The sequence below is a fragment of the Rhinocladiella mackenziei genome, assembly GCF_000835555.1.
Source record: "Rhinocladiella mackenziei CBS 650.93 unplaced genomic scaffold supercont1.1, whole genome shotgun sequence".
NCBI lineage: Eukaryota > Fungi > Ascomycota > Eurotiomycetes > Chaetothyriales > Herpotrichiellaceae > Rhinocladiella > Rhinocladiella mackenziei.
This window is the reverse complement of record NW_013550604.1, coordinates 4,697,566-4,716,677: the sequence shown is the minus strand read 5'-3', so window position 1 is coordinate 4,716,677 and position 19,112 is coordinate 4,697,566. Positions and strand designations below refer to the sequence as shown.

Genomic DNA, 19,112 nt, shown 5'->3' with positions numbered 1-19,112 from the left:
TGTTCGCTTGGATCGACTATCCTCTTACAATCAGCGTCTGTGGTGCTAGAAACGAATGAAAAGCAATGGCTATCTTTCCTCAAGCAAGATACTTCAATAAGAAGCTGGCTCTGTCCTGCTCCCTCATCGCCTTGTCATCCTTCAACTATGGTTTCGACAACCAGGGGTTCGCAACAACGCAGGCCATGGATGCCTTTCAACGCCAGTTTGGAGTGTATGACTCTTCCAAAGAGAAGTATGTCATAGAACCATATTGGCTCTCTCTGTTCAATAGCTTGAACTACATTGGATTCGCTGCAGGTGAGCCCTATTTCACCTTTGTTTACTGCTCGTTGGCCGATGAAGTATAGGTGTTGTCATCGGTAGCTTGATTAGCAAAGCATTTGGCCGCAGGATGTGCATGTTTTGCATGAGTGGCTTCGCCCTAGTTACCGCGACCATATCCGTCACCTCAGTGAAAAGAGAACAAATTATGGCTGCGCGTATATTGAACTATCTCTACGTCGGCATGGAATTGTCAGTCATTCCAGCGTATCAATCTGAGATTGTGCCTGCATCCGTCCGCGCATTCATCGTCGGGACATACCAACTGAGTCTCTTGGTGGGTGGGCTTATCGTCAATTCTGTTTGCCGGGGCACCAGTAGTCTGGAGGACAATCGTGCATGGAGGATTCCAATTGGTCTATTTTATATCGTTCCGAGTATCATCCTCAGCCTCATCTGGTTCATCCCGGAGTCCCCAAGGTGGCTGGCATTGCAAGGCCGAAATGACGAGGCGAAGAAGAGTCTGCGCATCCTCCGGGAAGGAGCGTTTTCCGAAGACGAAATCGAAAACCAGTTTGCCGAACTTCAATATGCCTTGGAAATGGAGCAGGAGAAAGGTGCTTTCATTGAAATCTTCCAAAGCTTCAATCTGAAGCGCACTCTCATTGTGTTCGTGGTCAACTTTTTTCAGCAAGCCACCGGACAAGCATTTGCATCCCAATACAGTACGATATATGTCAAGTCTCTGGGCACGATCGATCCTTTCAACTTTTCTCTCATCCTGGCTGCTGTCAATATTGTCGCCAATACCTCCTGTCTCCTCGTGGCAGATAAATTGGGTAGATGGTACATTGATTCTAGGTAAAACAAAAGGGCATTGACTGACGAAGCTGACAGAAATCTTCTCTTGGCCGGTGCTGCTGTCCAAACTGCGGCTCTCATGGTGATGGGCGGGCTAGGGACTGCCGATCCAGTCACTGATCCCTTGAAGATCGGTATCATTTCGATGCTTGCTCTCATGACGGCCGGATTCTCCCTGGGATGGGCTCCATTGACATACGTTGTGACGACGGAGTTGCCGGCTTTGCGTCTTCGTGACTACACGCTCCGAGTGGGCTTTGTGGTCAACGTGGTCATGAACTTTGCGGTTAACTTCAGCATACCATATCTGATTGACGCCAAATACGCTGGGCTTGACTCCAAGGTCGGGTTCATTTTCGGTGCCATAGCCGTGTTGGCATTCCTCTTCACTTGGTTCTTTGTTCCAGAATGCAAAGGAAAGACGCTGGAACAGGTTGATATCATGTTCAACAACGGTATTGCTTTAAGAAAATTTGGGTCATACAAGTTCCCGGATCTAGTTACAGGAGATGAGAAGATGGCGCAGGTCTTGCAAAAAGAACCCAACGTGACGCTTGTGGAAAACCAGGTCTAGCCCCGTTTTGGGGGGGGGGGCTGGCGTGGTTGGAAACAGGGGGTAAATGAAACATGAATGCTATCGTAGGAATCAGCTTTGGTGTTATCTTATAAAATGTGCTGTATTCGATGCCATCCGAAGCGTCAAAGCTGAGGACGGAGTCGAAATCCAGACTTGCCTGTTTCGGAAATACGAGAGAGCTGGGTCATGGATTGGCTCTCTTTCTCAATGCACTTTGGGTTTCTCTTTTCTTTCCGCCCACTACTATGACATGTTGAGCATATCCATTTGTTCTTCCATAACGCTCTCTTTTTCTCGTGTCTCCAAAGCTCATAGACCGTCTACAAGTAAACTTAGACCCATCACAATGGCTGACAAAATGTCTATCTACTCGCCGTTGTCGGCCAAAGTTACAAACGTGGAACCATTGGTATGTTCTTTGTCTTTTACTCCATCTTGCGGCTCAATTACTGATTGCTGAAGAACTCCAGGAACCAGAGGAATCGCGATGGATCACACTGAAGAAAATCTCGTACGATGATCCCTCAGGCGAGCAGAGAACATGGGAGTCTGCAGAACGACTGGTTGGTTTGGAACGCAAGGCACTTTTGATGTCATGAATGAAACTTGAAAGTTGATTAATGTCGCTCTTTATTAGACAAGACCAACGAACTCAGAGATCGACGCTGTGGGCGTCATCGCGATCCTCAACGATCCCAATACCTCAAGTGGGCCTTCTTTACTCCTCCAGAAACAATTCCGGCCTCCGGTCAACAAAGTCACGATCGAAATTCCCTCAGGATTGATCGACGCGGGCGAAGACCCCGCGACAGCTGCGCTGCGCGAACTGAAAGAAGAGACGGGCTACATTGCTACAATACCTACGGACGCGAAGGCTGCAGAGGGATTTCTCATGTGGAATGACCCCGGGTTTTGCAACACGAACACGAAAATGATCTTCGTCGAAGTCGATATGTCGGATCCGCGCAATCAAGAAGGCAATTTGAAGACTGAGCTGGAGGAGAATGAATACATCGAGTGTTTCAGCTTGCCGCTGGATAATTTGTGGACTGGCCTGACTGAGCTGGATAGACAAGGGTTCGCGATTGACGCGAGAGTCGGCACGTTGGCACAGGGAGTGGAAATGGCGAGGAAGTGGAAAGAGGTCTTCACAAAGAAGCCATCGTAGAGTCAAGACCCTAAGGGAGAGGTACCCAGGTGTGTGTAGTAGTACTCTAATAGATACCATGCGCCATGGTCGAGCAATGTAAAAAGCTGGTGTGTACTTCACACACTGTCCTTGCTGTACCATCAATGTTTAGCTGACCCATTGCTTCCCGGCGCTTGATTCAGGCCGACCATAGCCGTAAAAGTATTCTCTCTTATTCCCATCACTGCAATAGAGCATGCCTCTTGCGTGCTTAGCAGCTTCTTCGCCAGTCATACAAAAGTAGCCCTTCTCATATGTTTGGATCCGTACAGAAGCCTTGTTATGACCGCACGTCCCGTCTGCTTGTAGCCAGCCGTAGTCCGGGTCTTCAGTTCCGTCCGGATTGTAAGCGCAGCAATGGCGTGGCTCGTATGAGACGAGATCGATAAAGTCCTTTGCATCATCGCGATCGATTGTGTAAGATCCGCTGCCCGATGGATCTTCGCAAGTTACCTTGTTTGTGTCTTGTGGGTCCGGGTTGGCTTGGGAGGCCAGCTTCGCCAAAGATAATGGTATTAGCGAGAATGTTTCGATGGGGAATCATGCTCGAGGAGCTGAACTGGCCGAGCCCGAAATGAGAGCAATGGTCATCAACTAGAGTCCGGAAATATACACATATTTTATCCGGAGTGTATTTTATGGGATGATTCGCGATGATGTTTCAAGTTTCAAACCTGACGATAAAGCGTGCTGGGTATCCGGATCTGAAGAATCAGAGATTGAACAGTTCGAGGAGGACTCCTGTCGAGAGGAATCATCTCTGTACCCATATCTCCACATGTATGGAGTGCCGTCACCAAGAGAACCTGAGTAATCCGATCTCTCCAAGGTCCTCTGGTAGTCGGTAGTATCACAGGAATGTCTTGTGACTGACGGCCTGAGGCAGCCTGATCACCAGGATCAAAGCCTTGATCCTTGAATGAAAACAGGAAAATACCTACCAGGTAAATATTCGCTTCATTGCAGAACCCTTCGACACGGCGGGGGATATTCCGTGACGACAAGGCTGAGGTGACCGAATCTAAGGCCTTGGCCTTGAACCATTCGTTTTCGACACTAGGCACGAGTGCCAGGTACATTTTAGGTCAACTGGCCCCGCCAGCCACATCAAATGAGGTGTGACGGAAAGGAAGGGAAACTACAGATCCCACAAGTCTTGGATGCCAACGTCTGCCACCGCAGCTTAGCGGCGGTGAGGATTTCGAATACCTGTGTCTGGGTCTAACAGTGATGTATAGAGAAGGTGATGGACGCAGCAAGGAGCTGTCGTGTTATGTATCTGCGACCAGAGCCTGCGCAGCCTTCTCCGAATTTGGGTGGACATCTGTCTTTTTCAGCAGGCTGGTCGCATGCTCCCCCTAGTTTCACTTATTCTAAGCCTACACCTTGCGTATGGTTTTAGTATACCGTTCATACGACTACCTCCAAGGTCTCTCCGACCAATCTCCCTCCTTTTTGCTCAAATAACCCCCAGGCTATGAGGTCGCCATCATTGGGTGTTATGGGCGGTCATTTCGTTGACCTGTTCCCACGAGACGGACAATTCCACTGGAGACTCATTCCTTTCATCTTGATCTGGGCCGCATTTGCAATTGTATTCTTGGTGCGCCATCATTTTTCGGGGGGTTTAATTCCCCATGCTGACAATATTTACCCGCAGATATGGCTGCTACTCACAGTATTTGTCCCTGATCCACGAAAACCGCGGCCCTCAGAAAAGACATTCACCACAGTGGACAGAACGGGTGATGTTACGGACCCCGAACCCTTACCGTGCTGGTACGATGGCATACTACGGAAATACGTCAAGGCCAGAGAGGAGGAGAAGGAAATTGAGCTGGAGAAAGAGATCGAGCCGGCAGAATTATTCATGACCCTTGTGGTGCCGGCGTTCAATGAGGAGAACCGGCTGACAGGCATGCTGGAAGAAGCGGTCAATTTTCTCGAGACTGAATACGGATCAACGGCGACAGCCAGTGCAGATGGAGAGACTACTATCCCAGAGAAGTCTGTCAACTCGGAGGGCCCGACGACTCGACGCAGAAAAGCCAATGGCACTACAACGGACTCAGCATCACCCGACCCCCCGGGTCCTCGTGGTTGGGAAATCCTCCTGGTCGACGATGGCTCAACCGACGACACCATCCTTACCGCGCAGACCTTCTCACGCAAACACATCCTCCCCAAGAAGCCACGCCGCGACTCTGGTCCCTGGACACACCGCTGCGAAACTGGCGTCAAGATCCCTCCTGGCTCCATCCGCATGATCTCTTTGGAAGAGAACCGCGGCAAAGGCGGCGCCGTCACACACGGCATGCGACACGCACGCGGCCAATACGTCGTCTTCGCCGACGCAGACGGCGCCTCTAAGTTCTCCGACCTGGACAAATTGGTCCGGGCATGCCGCGAGGTCGAGGATTCGGGCGGCCGCGGCGTCGCCGTCGGCTCTCGCGCTCACCTTGTCGACAGCGAAGCAGTCGTCAAACGCTCCACACTGCGCAATTTCCTAATGCATTCGTTCCATCTGCTCCTCAAGTTCATGACCCCCCCACAGACTGCCCGCATCAAGGACACACAATGCGGATTCAAGCTGTTCTCCCGGCCTACGCTACCTTATATCGTCCCGCACATGCATATGGACGGATGGATCTTCGATGTCGAAATGCTCATGCTCGCCGAGTTTGCAGGCATTCCTGTCGTCGAGGTCCCTGTGGGTTGGCGCGAGGTTGTGGGCAGTAAGTTGAATGTTCTAAGAGATAGCATTGGGATGGCGATTGGGTTGGCGGTCTTGAGGGTTTGCTGGGGAACAGGCATTTATAGACGGTGATGGGGATTTTTGGGCTCTGTTTTGGCTTGTAGTTTGTGTCTTGTTTATGTGGTGATATGGATGCATGGATCTATAGGCGGGCGGAATGAATGCATAAATCCCCAGGAAGCTCCTAGTATAGGGGATCGGAGCACGAGATGGATTTTGGACTGAAAAGCCCGAGGGCGGAAGCGGATGGAGATGAGATGAGATGATTCGACCCGCCAGCGGCTATGACCACATATTGGGCTGGCCGGACAGACATGGACAGATTCGTGGATGGGTTTCATGTACAGACCTGAGGTCTACAATGACCCTGACCATTTGCCCTCAAAAGTGAACATCAATTCCATTCATTGATCAAGAAAGAAAAGATTTCGTCTACCAGTCTCAGGATCACGAACGCATTGGCCGAGAAGATCTATATATCTCGTTCGCCAGATAGCTGAGGCCAGGTCGCGAGAGGAAAAAAGAGAAGGGAAACCAAACCATACCCAGCACTCATTTCAATTCTTGATCTTGACCGTCGTGCTCGTGTTTTTAGCCCATCCATCAATCCAACCAATATAATATGCACGACACAGGCTCTCAAGCCCGCCAAGCCACAAACCAGGTTCCGTATCATTTCATTCTTGAGCATTACCTAGATGCAGACACTGATCCGGATATCTTCGTCCAGGCGCTCTCGAGTTTACTCTCAATCATTTCATCGACGGGTTCGGTCCCCACACCACTGACTCCCACCCCGTCTGATGATTTAAGTCCACTGTCCGCACTCGTAGGCCGATTCTCCTCAAGACTCTGATCTAAATTACTCGCGTAAATGACAGCGGCAAATGCTTCGAGTTCTTTCACTTCTGCTTCAGCTATCGACACATATTCGTTGGGAGGGTTGTTGCCATTGCCAATCGTGTGGGCCTGACGAGTTATGATGGCCAGGATGTTGGCAAGCTTGACGCGCGGTTCTCCTGGTACAACGGTGACTGCGGAGTCTAACTCTTGAATACGCGGTTGTTGCGCGCTGGATATGGACGATGATGGAGATTGTGGCGGCTGTTGTGGGAATGCCTGTCGAATGACACGAGCGTCAATTAAATGGCAAAACATCGACCGAAGCAAAAGGGTATGGATTCTCGTGAAAGTCGGTGAGTCAATCAAATCAGCTGTCTCATCGAGGAGTTGTCGCAAAGGTCCCGTGGATGTATCGATGTGACCGGACGTCTCCTGTCCCAGTCTGTTCTCGTCCGGAGAAGTTGGTCCGGGAGATGATGGAGTTGGTATTATCACACCGGACTCGATCAGGACTGCTTCCTCTTCTTCCCTAGGTGGAAGCATATATGGTAGCCACCTGGTGGCATATCTATCTTGCTCAGTGCTGCCCTCAACACGTTTTCTCACTGTGAGGACCAGGTCACTGAGCCTTGTGGCAGTTATTCCTTCGCTGGGAGAAATATTTCCGAATACCTCTTCAACGGCCGACCTTACTCTTGACATTATTTGCAAATATCCTTTGTGTAGAAGAAACCATGAAAAGGTTAGATATCTCCGATTGGTTTCGAAATCGTTCCCGAAACCAGCGCCCGCGCTTCGATCGTGGTCTTCCAGTGAAATCGAGTTGGCTCTTCCGGGCGGCAGAGGCTGTGCCAACGAGATGACCGAAGATAGGTAATTAAGTCGACCCAGAAGGTTCAACTGTATTCGTGTGAGAATTATAAGAAGAGATAGGCTGTAGATCAGTGTGAACGCTCTGGTAATTGAAGCTACCTTCAGTTCATTCCAGAGTTGCGCTTTGGTCCTTTGTGGACCTGACTGGCTCCCATTTCCTTGGAACTGACTGGCATGTACAAAACTTCCAGTTTGGAAGCTGGACATGCTTGCGGAGTCTCCATCCTGCATGCTGGAAGCTTCTGATTTTCCCTCTCCGGAAGCACGTGCCAATCTTTCGGCCTTCTTCTGTTGCAATTCGTGAGTCAACTGCTCCACGGGGAGTTCTTCAAGAACGTTCTCGGTAAGAGTCGGGAGGAGAGCAAGGACCGTGATAGTGCAGTCGGTTTGATTTTGTTCAAATCGTCGTCGAATGCTTTGGTGCTGGTCAGCGCAGATCAATCAACTAGCTTTGCTGCCGTTTACTTTTCTTTGGCTATCCTGTCCATTTGCATGCGCTCTCGCGCTTCATTGAGCTTGCCTAGGGCATATTGTCCGGCCAGATATGTTGCGCCGATAACACCAGCACCAATGGCAATTCCATTGCGATTCCGCCGAAGCCAGCGTCGTGTGGCTGATATCATCGTGATGAGATGGAAGAAGGCACCTTTATCTCAGGTACAAGTTTGCTGCGGGATAGGGCATGACCGCAGGTAACATGGAAAGGTTGAAGAGCTCAAGAAGAGCGTCCCAAGGAGGAGGAGGAGGAGGAGAAGATACGGCAGACAGAGCAAAAGCACGCTTTATTGATTTTACTGATCAAATGGTCGGTTGAAACTTGTGGCGGTGCCTCGGCTGGATTGAAGCATGGTGGTGGGAGAGGCTGGCCGTCTATTGAGCCGAAGGGTAACGATACGTAATAGGGCTCTGCCCCACCTGGGCACCATTTGAAAACCACTCAAGATGACTACATGCCGTTCATCCTACAAGCAAAGAAGTACGTACCACAGCGACAGGACTGCAGTGCCCAAGGCACATTTGTTGGAGCCGGCGACGAACATGTCTTGAGCGAACCTTTTCATACAAGGCGCCACTTGCTGGCTGCCACTCCTTCTGTCTGCTCATTCAATCCCTTCCCCACTCTAGCCACTCGATCACTGTACCGCGCAAAAGTCCTCCTGTGACCATGGATCCGCGCCCTAAGGAATACATATTGGAGGTCTTTGCTGACCAAACTTTTGTCAAGGATATCGTCAAAGGTAAGCATTTCACGTCCCGTTGACTCGCGTCGACGATCAGGAACTAGCGCCCCTTTACAATAAATGACGGAAGAAGATAGACTAACCAGCCCCTCCAATGTAGGAGTCTTGCATACGATATTCTTCCATCGATACTTCCCTCCAGTGCGACCGTCATTGTATACACCAACAGCGTCATCTTCTCACACCTCGTCTCACTCAACCCAGTCTTTACCCATCACACTGCCCTCTATTCTTGATCCTCCCGAAATTTCGACTGCGATTGACACCCACACGGCCCTTCTCCTCTCCCAACTTACACCACAATCATCAGCGAGTTCCTCAGTAGGTGGTTCTCGTGGTGAGATCGTGGTGCGATTCTTCGACCGAAAGAGGCGAAAAACTGGCATTACAACAGGCTGGTTGGGTCGGCTTGGTGGCGGTGGTCAAACGGAAGAAGAAGTTTGTTGGGAAGAATGGTGTGTGCAGGTTATTGTAGCCAGGCCACGGAGTGAAGCGGGTAAGTTGTTTCTCTGTAACACGAATTGCGGTGTCGCTTACCAACCAACCAATTTCAGACCGAATCAAGGTCCGCCGGGCGATGGAATCGTCCCTCCAAAAAACCGCGATGAAAGTCGTCGCCGTCGTGAATAGAGACAAGGATCATATCCCTCCGATCACGACCAGTGATCAAAACCCTTTTCCCTATCGGATATTCGTCAATCCGAAACAGCAGGAAAGCGCCGAGAGAGGATTTGGTGGTTGGAATTAAAGCCGACACCAGTCACTTTACTTGACTATTGTTTGCCCACGAAGTCTTTCAGAGCATAGAACAAAACTGATTACTTCCTACTCCACTGGAGCAGACATGGCCTGCTTCTACCTCGAACCAACTACTCAAGCCTTGATCGATTTTTTGTTGGCCTTCGCAATCGTCAAGACACACAAAAGATCGATCGGTCTATTGTGCAAATCCATAACAATACCAAACCTGCGTCCCCCCCTTGACTCTTTTCGCTGCAAGTACTAAATAGTAAACCTCCTTCCCCGACCCGTCCTTCACTTTGCCTTTCGTTGTCGTTCCAATGCCAATATAGGTGTAGCGCCGTAGCATCAAAGTATTTGTTTGATTTCGAGCTCTTTCGCGTCAATCGGCAGCGATGTTCTTCAAGTCCTGTATGAAGCCTCTGTACGATTGTTTGAATCGTTTACTGGCTTTTCAAAGCGGCATCTGCCTTTCCTCGGAGATCTGCGGCAGTGCTCCCCGTCTGGATGAAGAATCGGGAGAAGATGGGGTGAATGAAAGAGCGGAAGACAATCTGAGCGCCATTGGTCATGGGGAGAGACATCCAAAGGACCAAGATAAACTTGAAAACGTAATAGAAGGCTATCGCGGGTTAGTGTCGATCACCATCCCGGGGAGTGAGCAACTTACGGAACCAGTAGACGGCATTGATCATACTCTCGAGAACGGTGAGGAAGGCATAGACAACCCAGTACTGTCCGTTGATCAGTAATTTGCAATGGTCAAACCCAGCGCGGCAGTCGTCGGAAAGACATACGGTCAACCATTGAGTGTCATCAACCTTGTTGGTGCTGAATAGAGCTTCCATTGAATAGTATCCGGGGATTATAAAGCCTGCGAAGTTCACAAGGAACTCGCCTCCAATGTTGAAGAAGACGAGGAAGAAGTAGAGGCCGATCAGGCCAAGGAAAGCATAGACCTTGGGAACATTGGTCTGCTTCTCGAAGTTGTTGAGGACAGGGTACTTGGAAAGCTGCGGACACCATGAATTAGCTCAATCCTCACCAGGGAAATATCGGGGATGGATCAGCCAGGGAGGTGATGGAAGACTCAGAATCAGAATGCTGAACTTGGATGCCTGCATGACATGTGCTCACATACTTCCTTATCAATCTGAGAGATCTGGTGTTGGGCTTTATCTTGGAAAGACATCTTTGATGGTGGAGGATATGTTCCCAATGGAGTGTGAATCGGAGCGAAGAACAGGATAGGGACTGGATATTGTAAGATAGAAAGCGAAATGTGCGATGATGATGATGGAGTTAGCAAGTTTTGAGAAGTGGTAGGAGGAAGGAAAAAGAGGTGACGTTTTTCGTTTCGTTGGGCTCTTGCAGGTGATTTGTGTGAGCAGCTCTCCCGATGATCACTTATGCCAGCGACTGCCAGTGAATGTTCGGTCACGGTTGTCAAACGCTCCGCCTGACCTGTGGCAGGTGGATGGACGCTGGGCACCCTACGGCGGGTAGTGGCTCCGAATGAGGGTCAGATCACGTGCTTCACGGAGTTGCTCCGCAACCCCAACCGCACCGGCCAAAACAACAACAAGAACCGTACCTTCCAGCACACACTAACTGTCAACAGCGCGTGAAGCAGTGCTACTCACAACGTCTCGGACCTGGCGCCGGTGAGACCATTACTGACACTTGAAGCCCGACTGCTTTTACTATCGACACCCGACAGTCCATATACACACGTCCGCGCACTTCCGCCACAGCCACGGCCAGTCGACAAACCCTTCCTCCAATGGCCTCTTGCGAGTACGAATGGTAGAATCACAGATCAAGAAACCTGATCTTCTCCTTATTGCGGAACTCAAAAGGTACTCATTTCCGCGAAATTGAAGAGCTATGACTAGGAATTGCATGAAGCGTTGTTTGTTTTTATCATGACAGCAGGCTAATCAGTGGACAGTGCAGAATGGCGCAGTCACCAACCCACCAGCTGGAGGAAGCTCCAGACCTGCAAGGCTCTTCCCATACAAACAATGCAACATCAAATACAGAAAAACATCGTCCAAAATCTCAAGGTTCGACAGCCAGTTTACAATCGGTCGGCGTAGGAAGCGCTTTTCAACCCGCGGCGTCGCAGCAACAACAACAACAAGACGACTCGACGATGCCTCTTGACCAGAATGCCTTTTTCGTTCAACATGGCCACCACCCAGCCGCTGCAATGTACGGTCCTCCAGAAGAAATGCTCATACCTTATCCGCATAATATGGGTGCACATCTTCAACAACAGCCTGTGGATCCCACAACGGGAATGCCACAACACGAAATGCGACCAATGTCACAATCAGCATTTCAAGAAATGCCACGTTTTCCCCTACAATACCCTCCTGGAATACCACCCTACACCGTTGGTCCTCAGCATATGCATCACATGCGCCATCATTCCGAACAATTCGAAGGTTCTCCCGCCCCCGAAGACTCGAATACAGAAAATGGTGGAGCGAAGAGAAGAAAAGGAACGGCTTCAAGTGTGGCAAATGACCAGGAACTGCGACGATTGCTTGCTCAATATCAAGGTAAATCTCTGAAAGAGGTTGCTGCTGAGGTTCAGAAGAATGAGGGAGCGGGAGGTAAATCGGAAAAGGCAAAACAGGTCTTTGCAATGTTATGGTACGTTTATTTTTTTTTTATTTTTTTTTTTTTTTTTAATTTTGGAGGTCATCTTCAAGAGCAATCTGACAATTGTAGGCTTCAAGAAAGTTGTCAACGATCTTCAAATTCTGTTCGCCGCGATCGTGTCTTCACTCGATATACCGAGCGTTGCGGGAATGAGCGGGTCCCGACACTCAATCCTGCATCGTTTGGTAAACTTGTGCGAATCATCTTCCCTAATGTACAAACAAGAAGATTGGGGGTGCGAGGCGAATCGAAGTATCACTATGTTGACCTATCACTGATTGTAGACGATGATGACCGACACTACGTTTCAACACATGAAAGACCTGGAACCGCAAACGGCAGCCAGCATGAAAGACGTGGGTCAACGGCGGAAGCAAACAAATCCTTTAAGGCTCACATCACCCCTCCCATCGATCGACCCATATCACGACCTACTGTAGAAACAGCCGATTTTCCAGCCCCGAACTCTGCTGCTTTCTTGTGCAAGAAAGCCTCTATCACCGAAAACGATCAACAGCGGGGCGAGAGGCCTCAAGTTCAAAAGATGGACTGTAAATACATCAACACGCCTACTATCCGCTTCTCTACCAAAACCACACCCGCAAGTGTTATTACCGCTCTGCCTGCAATTCGTCCCAATTTGCCTGGTAGTATGGCCACCTACCTTGGAATGCCCACCATCAATTCGCTTTCTCAACTGTCTTCCTCTTCACAAGATACTCCAATCGAGTTCCCCGACATCCATCCATACCTCGAAGGAACAAACTACGACGCCTCGATAGCTAAAGCTTTGTTCCATCTCTACCGGTCATACTGCATTGATGTCATCGACGCCTTTCGAAAGTGCAAGGAAAAGCCATTTTTCAATCACCATTCCGCCTTCAACGGCAAGATGACCGTCCCTGTGTCTAAACTCTTTTCGATGGAATGTTTAGCTCCTTGGATTCAGGAATGCGATATGCGAATGTACAAGCAAATTGTTCGATTCATCGCGCCGCTAGCGGTTCAGAATGTACCAGATGTTGTGTGGACCGTGTTCGACCGCATCGGATCGAGACTGGTCAGTCATTTAATTTCAGCTTTCGAGGAGAAGTGCCCAGTCCATGTTGTCGTGGCGAAGGCGGTTCCGGCCGCCAGATTTGCGAATCTTCTAAAGAAGCTCAGGGGTGCTAATGCAGCAACGTGGCAACTGAGTCGCATGCTAGAAGATCCGCAACAGCGGACGCAAATGTGGCTCGACCTTATGGCAATCATTGATCCTGATCGTTTGCTAGAGGAAAGCATGCCACCCCCCGAGAGCCTGGAGAAACTGCAAGGCGTTCTGAAGCAAGATATGAGACCGTTGATAGCGCCGGTTGATGGCGAGTTAGTCCGGGTAGCGGAAGCAGACCCGACCAGCGCGTACGCCAACTTTCTCAACGACGCTTCCGAATTAAGCTTTGGAATATTGCCGCCAGACACAAGCGAAGAGCCCACGCCACTTCTAGAGCGATGGATCAGTTGGCTAGAGTGTCTGCCCCAACTTTTTGACGGCCATCACCCTCAATGTATGATCGACTGGCATTCCAGGCTGTGGAGTAGTGTCATGACGCAAATGGGCCAGGGCGGTGCACACAGTTATCAGTCCTGGTGGTTTGTCGAATCATTCACGACGCAAATGCTCGGTTGGATGACGCAGATGGAGGGATTGCTAATGGACGAGGCGAGTCAAAAGCTTGCAGACGAAAGAGAGCAAGAGAAGAGCAAGGAGGTCCAACCTCATTCACGTTTGTCTATTAGCGGCCCAAAGAGAAAGAGAGCTGAAGACGATGTTGATGGAAACGAGGGCGCATCCGCCGGACTCGACTCACACTTACCCAGGAAGATGGAGCCAGGTCCCAAGAGTTCACCAACCCTTCCACCAACACAGACAGAAGAACCGGTCGCCCACGAAGTGGACGATGACGAGACCGATGCAGAGCTAGATGAGCTACGACGTGGTGGCCCTTTAGACCTGCCTAGCTTTCACACCGGTCTAAGCAGCCCAATCAAACGACCGCCTGGTGCGCATGACGACAGTGGTATTGATCTCGGGCTTGATGTCGATGCTGAAGCGGAGAAAGAAGCGAAGAAATTCAACAAGAGAGACTGGCTTCTGAGCAGCGATCCCGTGGATTCATCGATGGGACTGGGGGTGTTGGCTTGACGAGAGCCAGGCATTGTGCATATGCCATCGCTGTTAATACTTCGAATCACACTTTTGGGGGAGGCCACCAGGACAGAGTGTACCATGATGACTGTGAACGACCTGGATGACGAGATGACGGGATCAAGGTCGGAAAAGGTTACGGGAGGGGCGATTGGGTGGTGTCGACGTGAATTTCTAGATATTCCTCTTCTTGAATTAAATCGTCGAGCAATTTATTTGTTTGGTTTGGCCAAAACTGGGCTGGGACTTGACGGCGGATTATCTGGTTTGACTGATACCCGGGATGTGGATGATCGGCCGGTGTCTTCCTTATGCTTGAAGCGATGATGGGTGGGCTGTAACAGAGCCCGACGATATTTGAGGATGTCTTATTGCCGTTTTGTTTCTAGTGGTTTTGAGATGGCCCACTACTTGTGGGAGAGACATTTTGGAGTGAGTAAAAATATCAGTATTCTCTATGTGCAGTGTGTTGTTTGTGATGCCGTTCTAGGGTATAATGTTAGCGGGGGCATTGTAGCGCAGCGGTACCTGATTGGGAGACGGAGACCGCCTGGTCTGAGGATTACTTTCCAATCCATCCCATAATTAATTCAACCCCTGAATCCTCTTCAATTCCATTTGCACACCAAATGGTGCTCGAAAGGCCTTCTCGATCTAGTCATTCTTGTCTCCTTGTGCAGGCCGTCCACTCCTTGCCCTTGATTCCGAGTCCTAGGTCCAGTGAGTGGAGATTTCTGAGCAAGCCGCCACGGAGTAAACGAACCTCGAAGCATAAAAAAATGGCCAGGCGGAATAACAAGTCCAACAATGCAGCGAGACCGAGAAATATTCCCACAGAAAAACCTCCTGAACCAGTCGTGAAGCAGTCCGCAGCTCCGACAGTCAACAAGCCAAAATCCGTCTGGTCAACTTTAGGCGACACCAAAGTCCAAAGAGCTCTCCAGCTCATTCTCCTAGCCGCTCTCTACGCCCCAGTCTCGCAGCTGAATCTATCGCCTGTGTATGGCGCCGTTCCCGCTGCTCTATATCACAGCTATGGGCTCATGGCATCCTTCATGCTTGCCTTTGCTCTCCGGGGATATCTACCATCTTGGATCGCTCAAACCATCACACCCTTCTGTATCTGGATACCCACCATTCAATTCTTGCTGTTCCAGCTTAGCTCAATCCTCGGAAACCCTTTAGGAGCTCTGGTCACAGAGGCATTTACATGCTATCCCCTGGTTGTTCTTTCGGTGTACATGGCCATGCAGTACTTTGACGAGGTTGACATCGGCCAATTCAATTCAACTTATGGCGAAGCTGTGCCTTCTATGGGGCTGTTTATGCTCTTTACAATTCTTCAACGAGCCTGCAAAAGTTTTGTCCTTTCCCTCACTGGACCTTACTTTCTCCGGTCACGAATTGGACTACAGTTGGTCGTGGCCTCACTGTACGGAATGGTACTGCCGAAAAGCCTTATTTGGCCCACCCTGCCAGGACTAGCCTTTACCATGGTTGCCAATCCACATTGTGCGCTCTCGAGAACCACAGAAGTATTAAACAACACCTTGGGTCTGTACGACTATACTTTACTGGAACGAAAAGAATCCGTGACCGGATACATCTCCGTTCTAGAGGATAATCAACGAGGATTTCGAGTGATGAGATGCGACCATAGTCTCCTTGGTGGTGAATGGAAGCTCTCTGCCTCCAAGGGGGATGAGAGGAAAGTGGGCGAGCCCATATATGCCATCTTCACCATGCTTGAAGCAGTTCGACTGGTGGAAACGTCTTCATCTGACCAACAGAAGACGGCTTTGAACATTGGTTTGGGAGTTGGGACCGCTCCTTCTGCCCTAATTGCCCACGGAGTCAATACCACCATCCTGGAGATTGACCCGGTGGTCCACGAGTTTGCGGTCAAATACTTTGCGCTTCCTCGTAATCACAGCTACTATATTGGCGACGCGGTGGCAGCAGTCAGAAGCGCTAATTCGTCAGAGGTCAATTCATATGACTATATCATTCACGACGTCTTCACGGGAGGAGTGGAGCCTGTTGAGCTCTTCACCGCGGAGTTTTTGTCAGGTCTGCATATGCTACTTAAACCAGATGGAGTAATAGCAATCAACTACGCCGGTGACCTTATGATGCCGGCCGCATCTCTCATTTATCGCACTGTCACGTCGGTTTTCCCGTCCTGTCGAGCATTTAGAGAAGATGAAGCCCCGGCTCCGGGAGTCAAGGCAGAAGACTTCACGAACATGGTCTTCTTTTGCCGAAAGAGAGTCATTCCTGTAAAATTCCGGAAACCCATGGCAGCGGATTTTCTTGGAAGCGGAGCTCGTAGAGAATTCTTACTTCCCAAACACGAAATCTTACCAGAGACATTTGAGAAGAATGGTGATGTTCTCAAAAGTGGCAACACCAAACAACTTGAACAATGGCAAGCGAAAAGTGCCCTAGGCCATTGGAATGTCATGAGAACAGTGCTTCCAGACGCCATCTGGGAGAACTGGTGAGGCAATGAATGGTGATGAATTTGATACAACGCGCCAACTTCCTGGAAGACTGCCCCCCGATCAATGGTTATGCAGGGGAGCAGGCCAACGCTGTGCTATACGTTGATATTTGACTGCATTTTGAAGAACCATGCCTTCGTTGAGCTGGCCCGTTTCTCGCCTGAAGATATCTTGCCACGGGGTCTGGCTCTCTGCAATAGGATAGCCTCCTTTGGACTCCAGCTCCTCACGGCGCTTTTTCAATTCAGATTCCGTCACCAGAATATCAACTCTTCTCTTGTCCAAGTCGACTCTCAACTTGTCCCCGTCACGTAGCAGTGCCAAATTACCACCAGCAGCGGCTTCAGGGCTTGCATTTAAAATGGATGGCGAGCCAGACGTACCGGATTGTCTTCCATCCCCGATGCAGGGCAAAGATGTAACCCCTTGTTTCAGCACATGTCCCGGAGCGTGCATATTGACGACTTCTGCAGCTCCTGGATAACCTAAGGGACCTGCTCCACGCATTACGAGGATGGTTCTCCGATCGATGGGAGTTTGGGGATCATCGATGCGCTTGATGAAATCCTCTCTTCCATCAAACACCACCGCCTTACACTCGAAAGCATTGGGATCATTAGGGTCTTCCAAGAAATCCTTACGAAATTCGTCGGATATCACAGAAGTCTTCATGATGGCGGAATCAAAAAGATTGCCCGTGAGATGCAGGAAACCTGCGCCCTTCTTCATCGGATCCGAGTACGCTTTGATTGTTCGTCTGTCCCATGAATGTTTGCCCTTCACATTTTCACTTACTGTTCTACCATTACACGTGAGTACTTGAGCGTGCAGTTTGCCCTGATCCAGAAGTTCAGCCATGACTGCCTGAAGACCGCCAGCTTTATAATATTCCTCGCACAACATCTCACCCGCTGGTTGAACATTCACGAGAAGGGGAATATTGAATCCGATGCGGTCCCAGTCGTCCAGATCGAGGGGCACCCCGATATGTTTCGCAACCGCGTTCAAATGGATTGGAGCGTTGGTGCTGCCTCCAATGGCGCTGTTGACGACAATGGCATTTTCAAAAGCTTCCCTGGTCATGATATCGCTCGGTTTGCGATCCGCATGAACCATCTCCACGATTTGCCTTCCAGTCTTGTAGGCACACTGGGATCTTTCACGATACGGAGCTGGAATAGCAGCCGAGCCTGGGAGAGCCATTCCAAGTGCTTCCGCCAGAGCATTCATGGTGGAAGCCGTACCCATCGTATTGCAATGACCGGCAGAGGGTGTTCTATGATCATGGATCAGCCGATTGAACATCGCACATCGAACTTTCGACTTACCCAGCTGCTATCATTTCCACAAGCGTATCGGTATCGATCTCACCAGCAGCATGCAAGTCTCTGGCTTTCCACAGAACTGTCCCTGAGCCGATCATATCGTTGGAGCCTAAGCGACCGTTGAGCATGGGGCCGACATTGAGGCAGATGGCCGGAATGTTCTAGATTTCATACTCAGCAAGGGCTCCTCCACCGGAAACAGGGAGCAAACTTACGACCGTAGCAGCAGCCATGAGAAATGCCGGAGTCGTCTTGTCACAGCCCGTGAGAAGAACAACACCGTCCAGCGGATAAGCATGAAGCAACTCAACGAGACCGATGTAGGCAAGATTCCTGTCCAGAGTTGCGGTTGGTCTTCTTGAGCTTTCCTGTATGGGATGGGTGGGGAATTCAAATGCGACGCCACCGGCAGTTCGAATTCCTTCACGAACTCGTTTCGCCAACTCCAGATGGTATCGATTGCAAGGAGCCAAATCAGAGCCAGACTGTGCGATACCGACGATGGGTTTTCCGGACATGAGTTCCTCCTGAGTCAGACCGTAGTTGAGATATCGATCAGTATAAAGAGCACACATCTCGGGATTGGTTTTGTCACTGAACCAATTCGCTGAACGCAACTTGGACAACACGCCATTCGTTTTGTTTCCAAGGCCTGCCTCAGAAAGCTTCTGTTCAAGTTCTCGAGTTCGTTGGCGTAAGGACTCGAGTTCAACCTTGTAATCTTCGATATCGCCGACGCCGTCATTCTGATGGCCATGACTCAGACACGAGTTACAAGACGATGATTCTTTGGTACAACTCATGTTGGCAAAACTTTTTATTGTATCTCTCCTGTTGGAATTCAATCGTTATCAATTTCGTTTGTAAATGGGGAAGTTATTTTCTCTTGGTCACGAGAACATTTGCGGGATGGACTTGCATCTTCCGGTGGAGATGAGATGTATGAAGCGAAGAGACGTGTTTTTCCTTGGGACACGGCGGCGGTCGGGCTACGACCGATGTGGATTCTTTAATCCAACCAGATTTCTACAGCTCTTGTCTTGAAGTCTGTGGGGGTGACGGCAATGTCGGCGGTCGGTTA

General features: G+C 49.9%; 10 protein-coding genes across 10 annotated transcripts; 6 read left to right on the top strand and 4 right to left on the bottom strand.

The window, feature by feature from the left end:
* Positions 1-65: 65 nt before the first annotated feature.
* Z518_01667 (uncharacterized protein) lies at positions 66-1,699 on the top strand (the record flags this gene model as incomplete). Its single annotated transcript, XM_013422265.1, has 3 exons — positions 66-300; positions 351-1,125; positions 1,162-1,699. 3 exons carry the CDS (start codon positions 66-68, stop codon positions 1,697-1,699), a joined length of 1,548 nt encoding a protein of 515 aa, XP_013277719.1.
* A 349-nt stretch (positions 1,700-2,048) lies between these two features.
* Z518_01666 (uncharacterized protein) lies at positions 2,049-2,870 on the top strand (the record flags this gene model as incomplete). The annotated part of the gene is made up of 3 exons (XM_013422264.1): positions 2,049-2,111; positions 2,173-2,265; positions 2,340-2,870. The coding sequence occupies 3 exons, from the start codon at positions 2,049-2,051 to the stop codon at positions 2,868-2,870; spliced, it is 687 nt and encodes a 228-aa protein (XP_013277718.1).
* A 129-nt stretch (positions 2,871-2,999) lies between these two features.
* Positions 3,000-3,970, bottom strand: Z518_01665 (uncharacterized protein; the record flags this gene model as incomplete). The annotated part of the gene is made up of 2 exons (XM_013422263.1): positions 3,000-3,386; positions 3,566-3,970. The coding sequence occupies 2 exons, from the start codon at positions 3,968-3,970 to the stop codon at positions 3,000-3,002; spliced, it is 792 nt and encodes a 263-aa protein (XP_013277717.1).
* A 422-nt stretch (positions 3,971-4,392) lies between these two features.
* Z518_01664 (uncharacterized protein) lies at positions 4,393-5,718 on the top strand (the record flags this gene model as incomplete). Its single annotated transcript, XM_013422262.1, has 2 exons — positions 4,393-4,494; positions 4,552-5,718. 2 exons carry the CDS (start codon positions 4,393-4,395, stop codon positions 5,716-5,718), a joined length of 1,269 nt encoding a protein of 422 aa, XP_013277716.1.
* A 618-nt stretch (positions 5,719-6,336) lies between these two features.
* On the bottom strand, positions 6,337-7,985 carry Z518_01663 (uncharacterized protein; the record flags this gene model as incomplete). The annotated part of the gene is made up of 2 exons (XM_013422261.1): positions 6,337-7,777; positions 7,828-7,985. The coding sequence occupies 2 exons, from the start codon at positions 7,983-7,985 to the stop codon at positions 6,337-6,339; spliced, it is 1,599 nt and encodes a 532-aa protein (XP_013277715.1).
* A 542-nt stretch (positions 7,986-8,527) lies between these two features.
* Positions 8,528-9,351, top strand: Z518_01662 (uncharacterized protein; the record flags this gene model as incomplete). The annotated part of the gene is made up of 3 exons (XM_013422260.1): positions 8,528-8,600; positions 8,704-9,099; positions 9,158-9,351. The coding sequence occupies 3 exons, from the start codon at positions 8,528-8,530 to the stop codon at positions 9,349-9,351; spliced, it is 663 nt and encodes a 220-aa protein (XP_013277714.1).
* A 436-nt stretch (positions 9,352-9,787) lies between these two features.
* On the bottom strand, positions 9,788-10,536 carry Z518_01661 (protein yop1; the record flags this gene model as incomplete). The annotated part of the gene is made up of 4 exons (XM_013422259.1): positions 9,788-9,966; positions 10,015-10,078; positions 10,142-10,357; positions 10,486-10,536. 4 exons carry the CDS (start codon positions 10,534-10,536, stop codon positions 9,788-9,790), a joined length of 510 nt encoding a protein of 169 aa, XP_013277713.1.
* A 765-nt stretch (positions 10,537-11,301) lies between these two features.
* Z518_01660 (uncharacterized protein) lies at positions 11,302-14,199 on the top strand (the record flags this gene model as incomplete). The annotated part of the gene is made up of 2 exons (XM_013422258.1): positions 11,302-12,005; positions 12,084-14,199. 2 exons carry the CDS (start codon positions 11,302-11,304, stop codon positions 14,197-14,199), a joined length of 2,820 nt encoding a protein of 939 aa, XP_013277712.1.
* Positions 14,200-14,981: 782 nt separating this feature from the next.
* On the top strand, positions 14,982-16,706 carry Z518_01659 (uncharacterized protein; the record flags this gene model as incomplete). The annotated part of the gene is made up of 1 exon (XM_013422257.1): positions 14,982-16,706. The coding sequence occupies one exon, from the start codon at positions 14,982-14,984 to the stop codon at positions 16,704-16,706; it is 1,725 nt and encodes a 574-aa protein (XP_013277711.1).
* A 60-nt stretch (positions 16,707-16,766) lies between these two features.
* Z518_01658 (dihydroxy-acid dehydratase) lies at positions 16,767-18,834 on the bottom strand (the record flags this gene model as incomplete). Its single annotated transcript, XM_013422256.1, has 3 exons — positions 16,767-17,982; positions 18,035-18,192; positions 18,247-18,834. 3 exons carry the CDS (start codon positions 18,832-18,834, stop codon positions 16,767-16,769), a joined length of 1,962 nt encoding a protein of 653 aa, XP_013277710.1.
* Between the last annotated feature and the right edge of the window lie 278 nt (positions 18,835-19,112).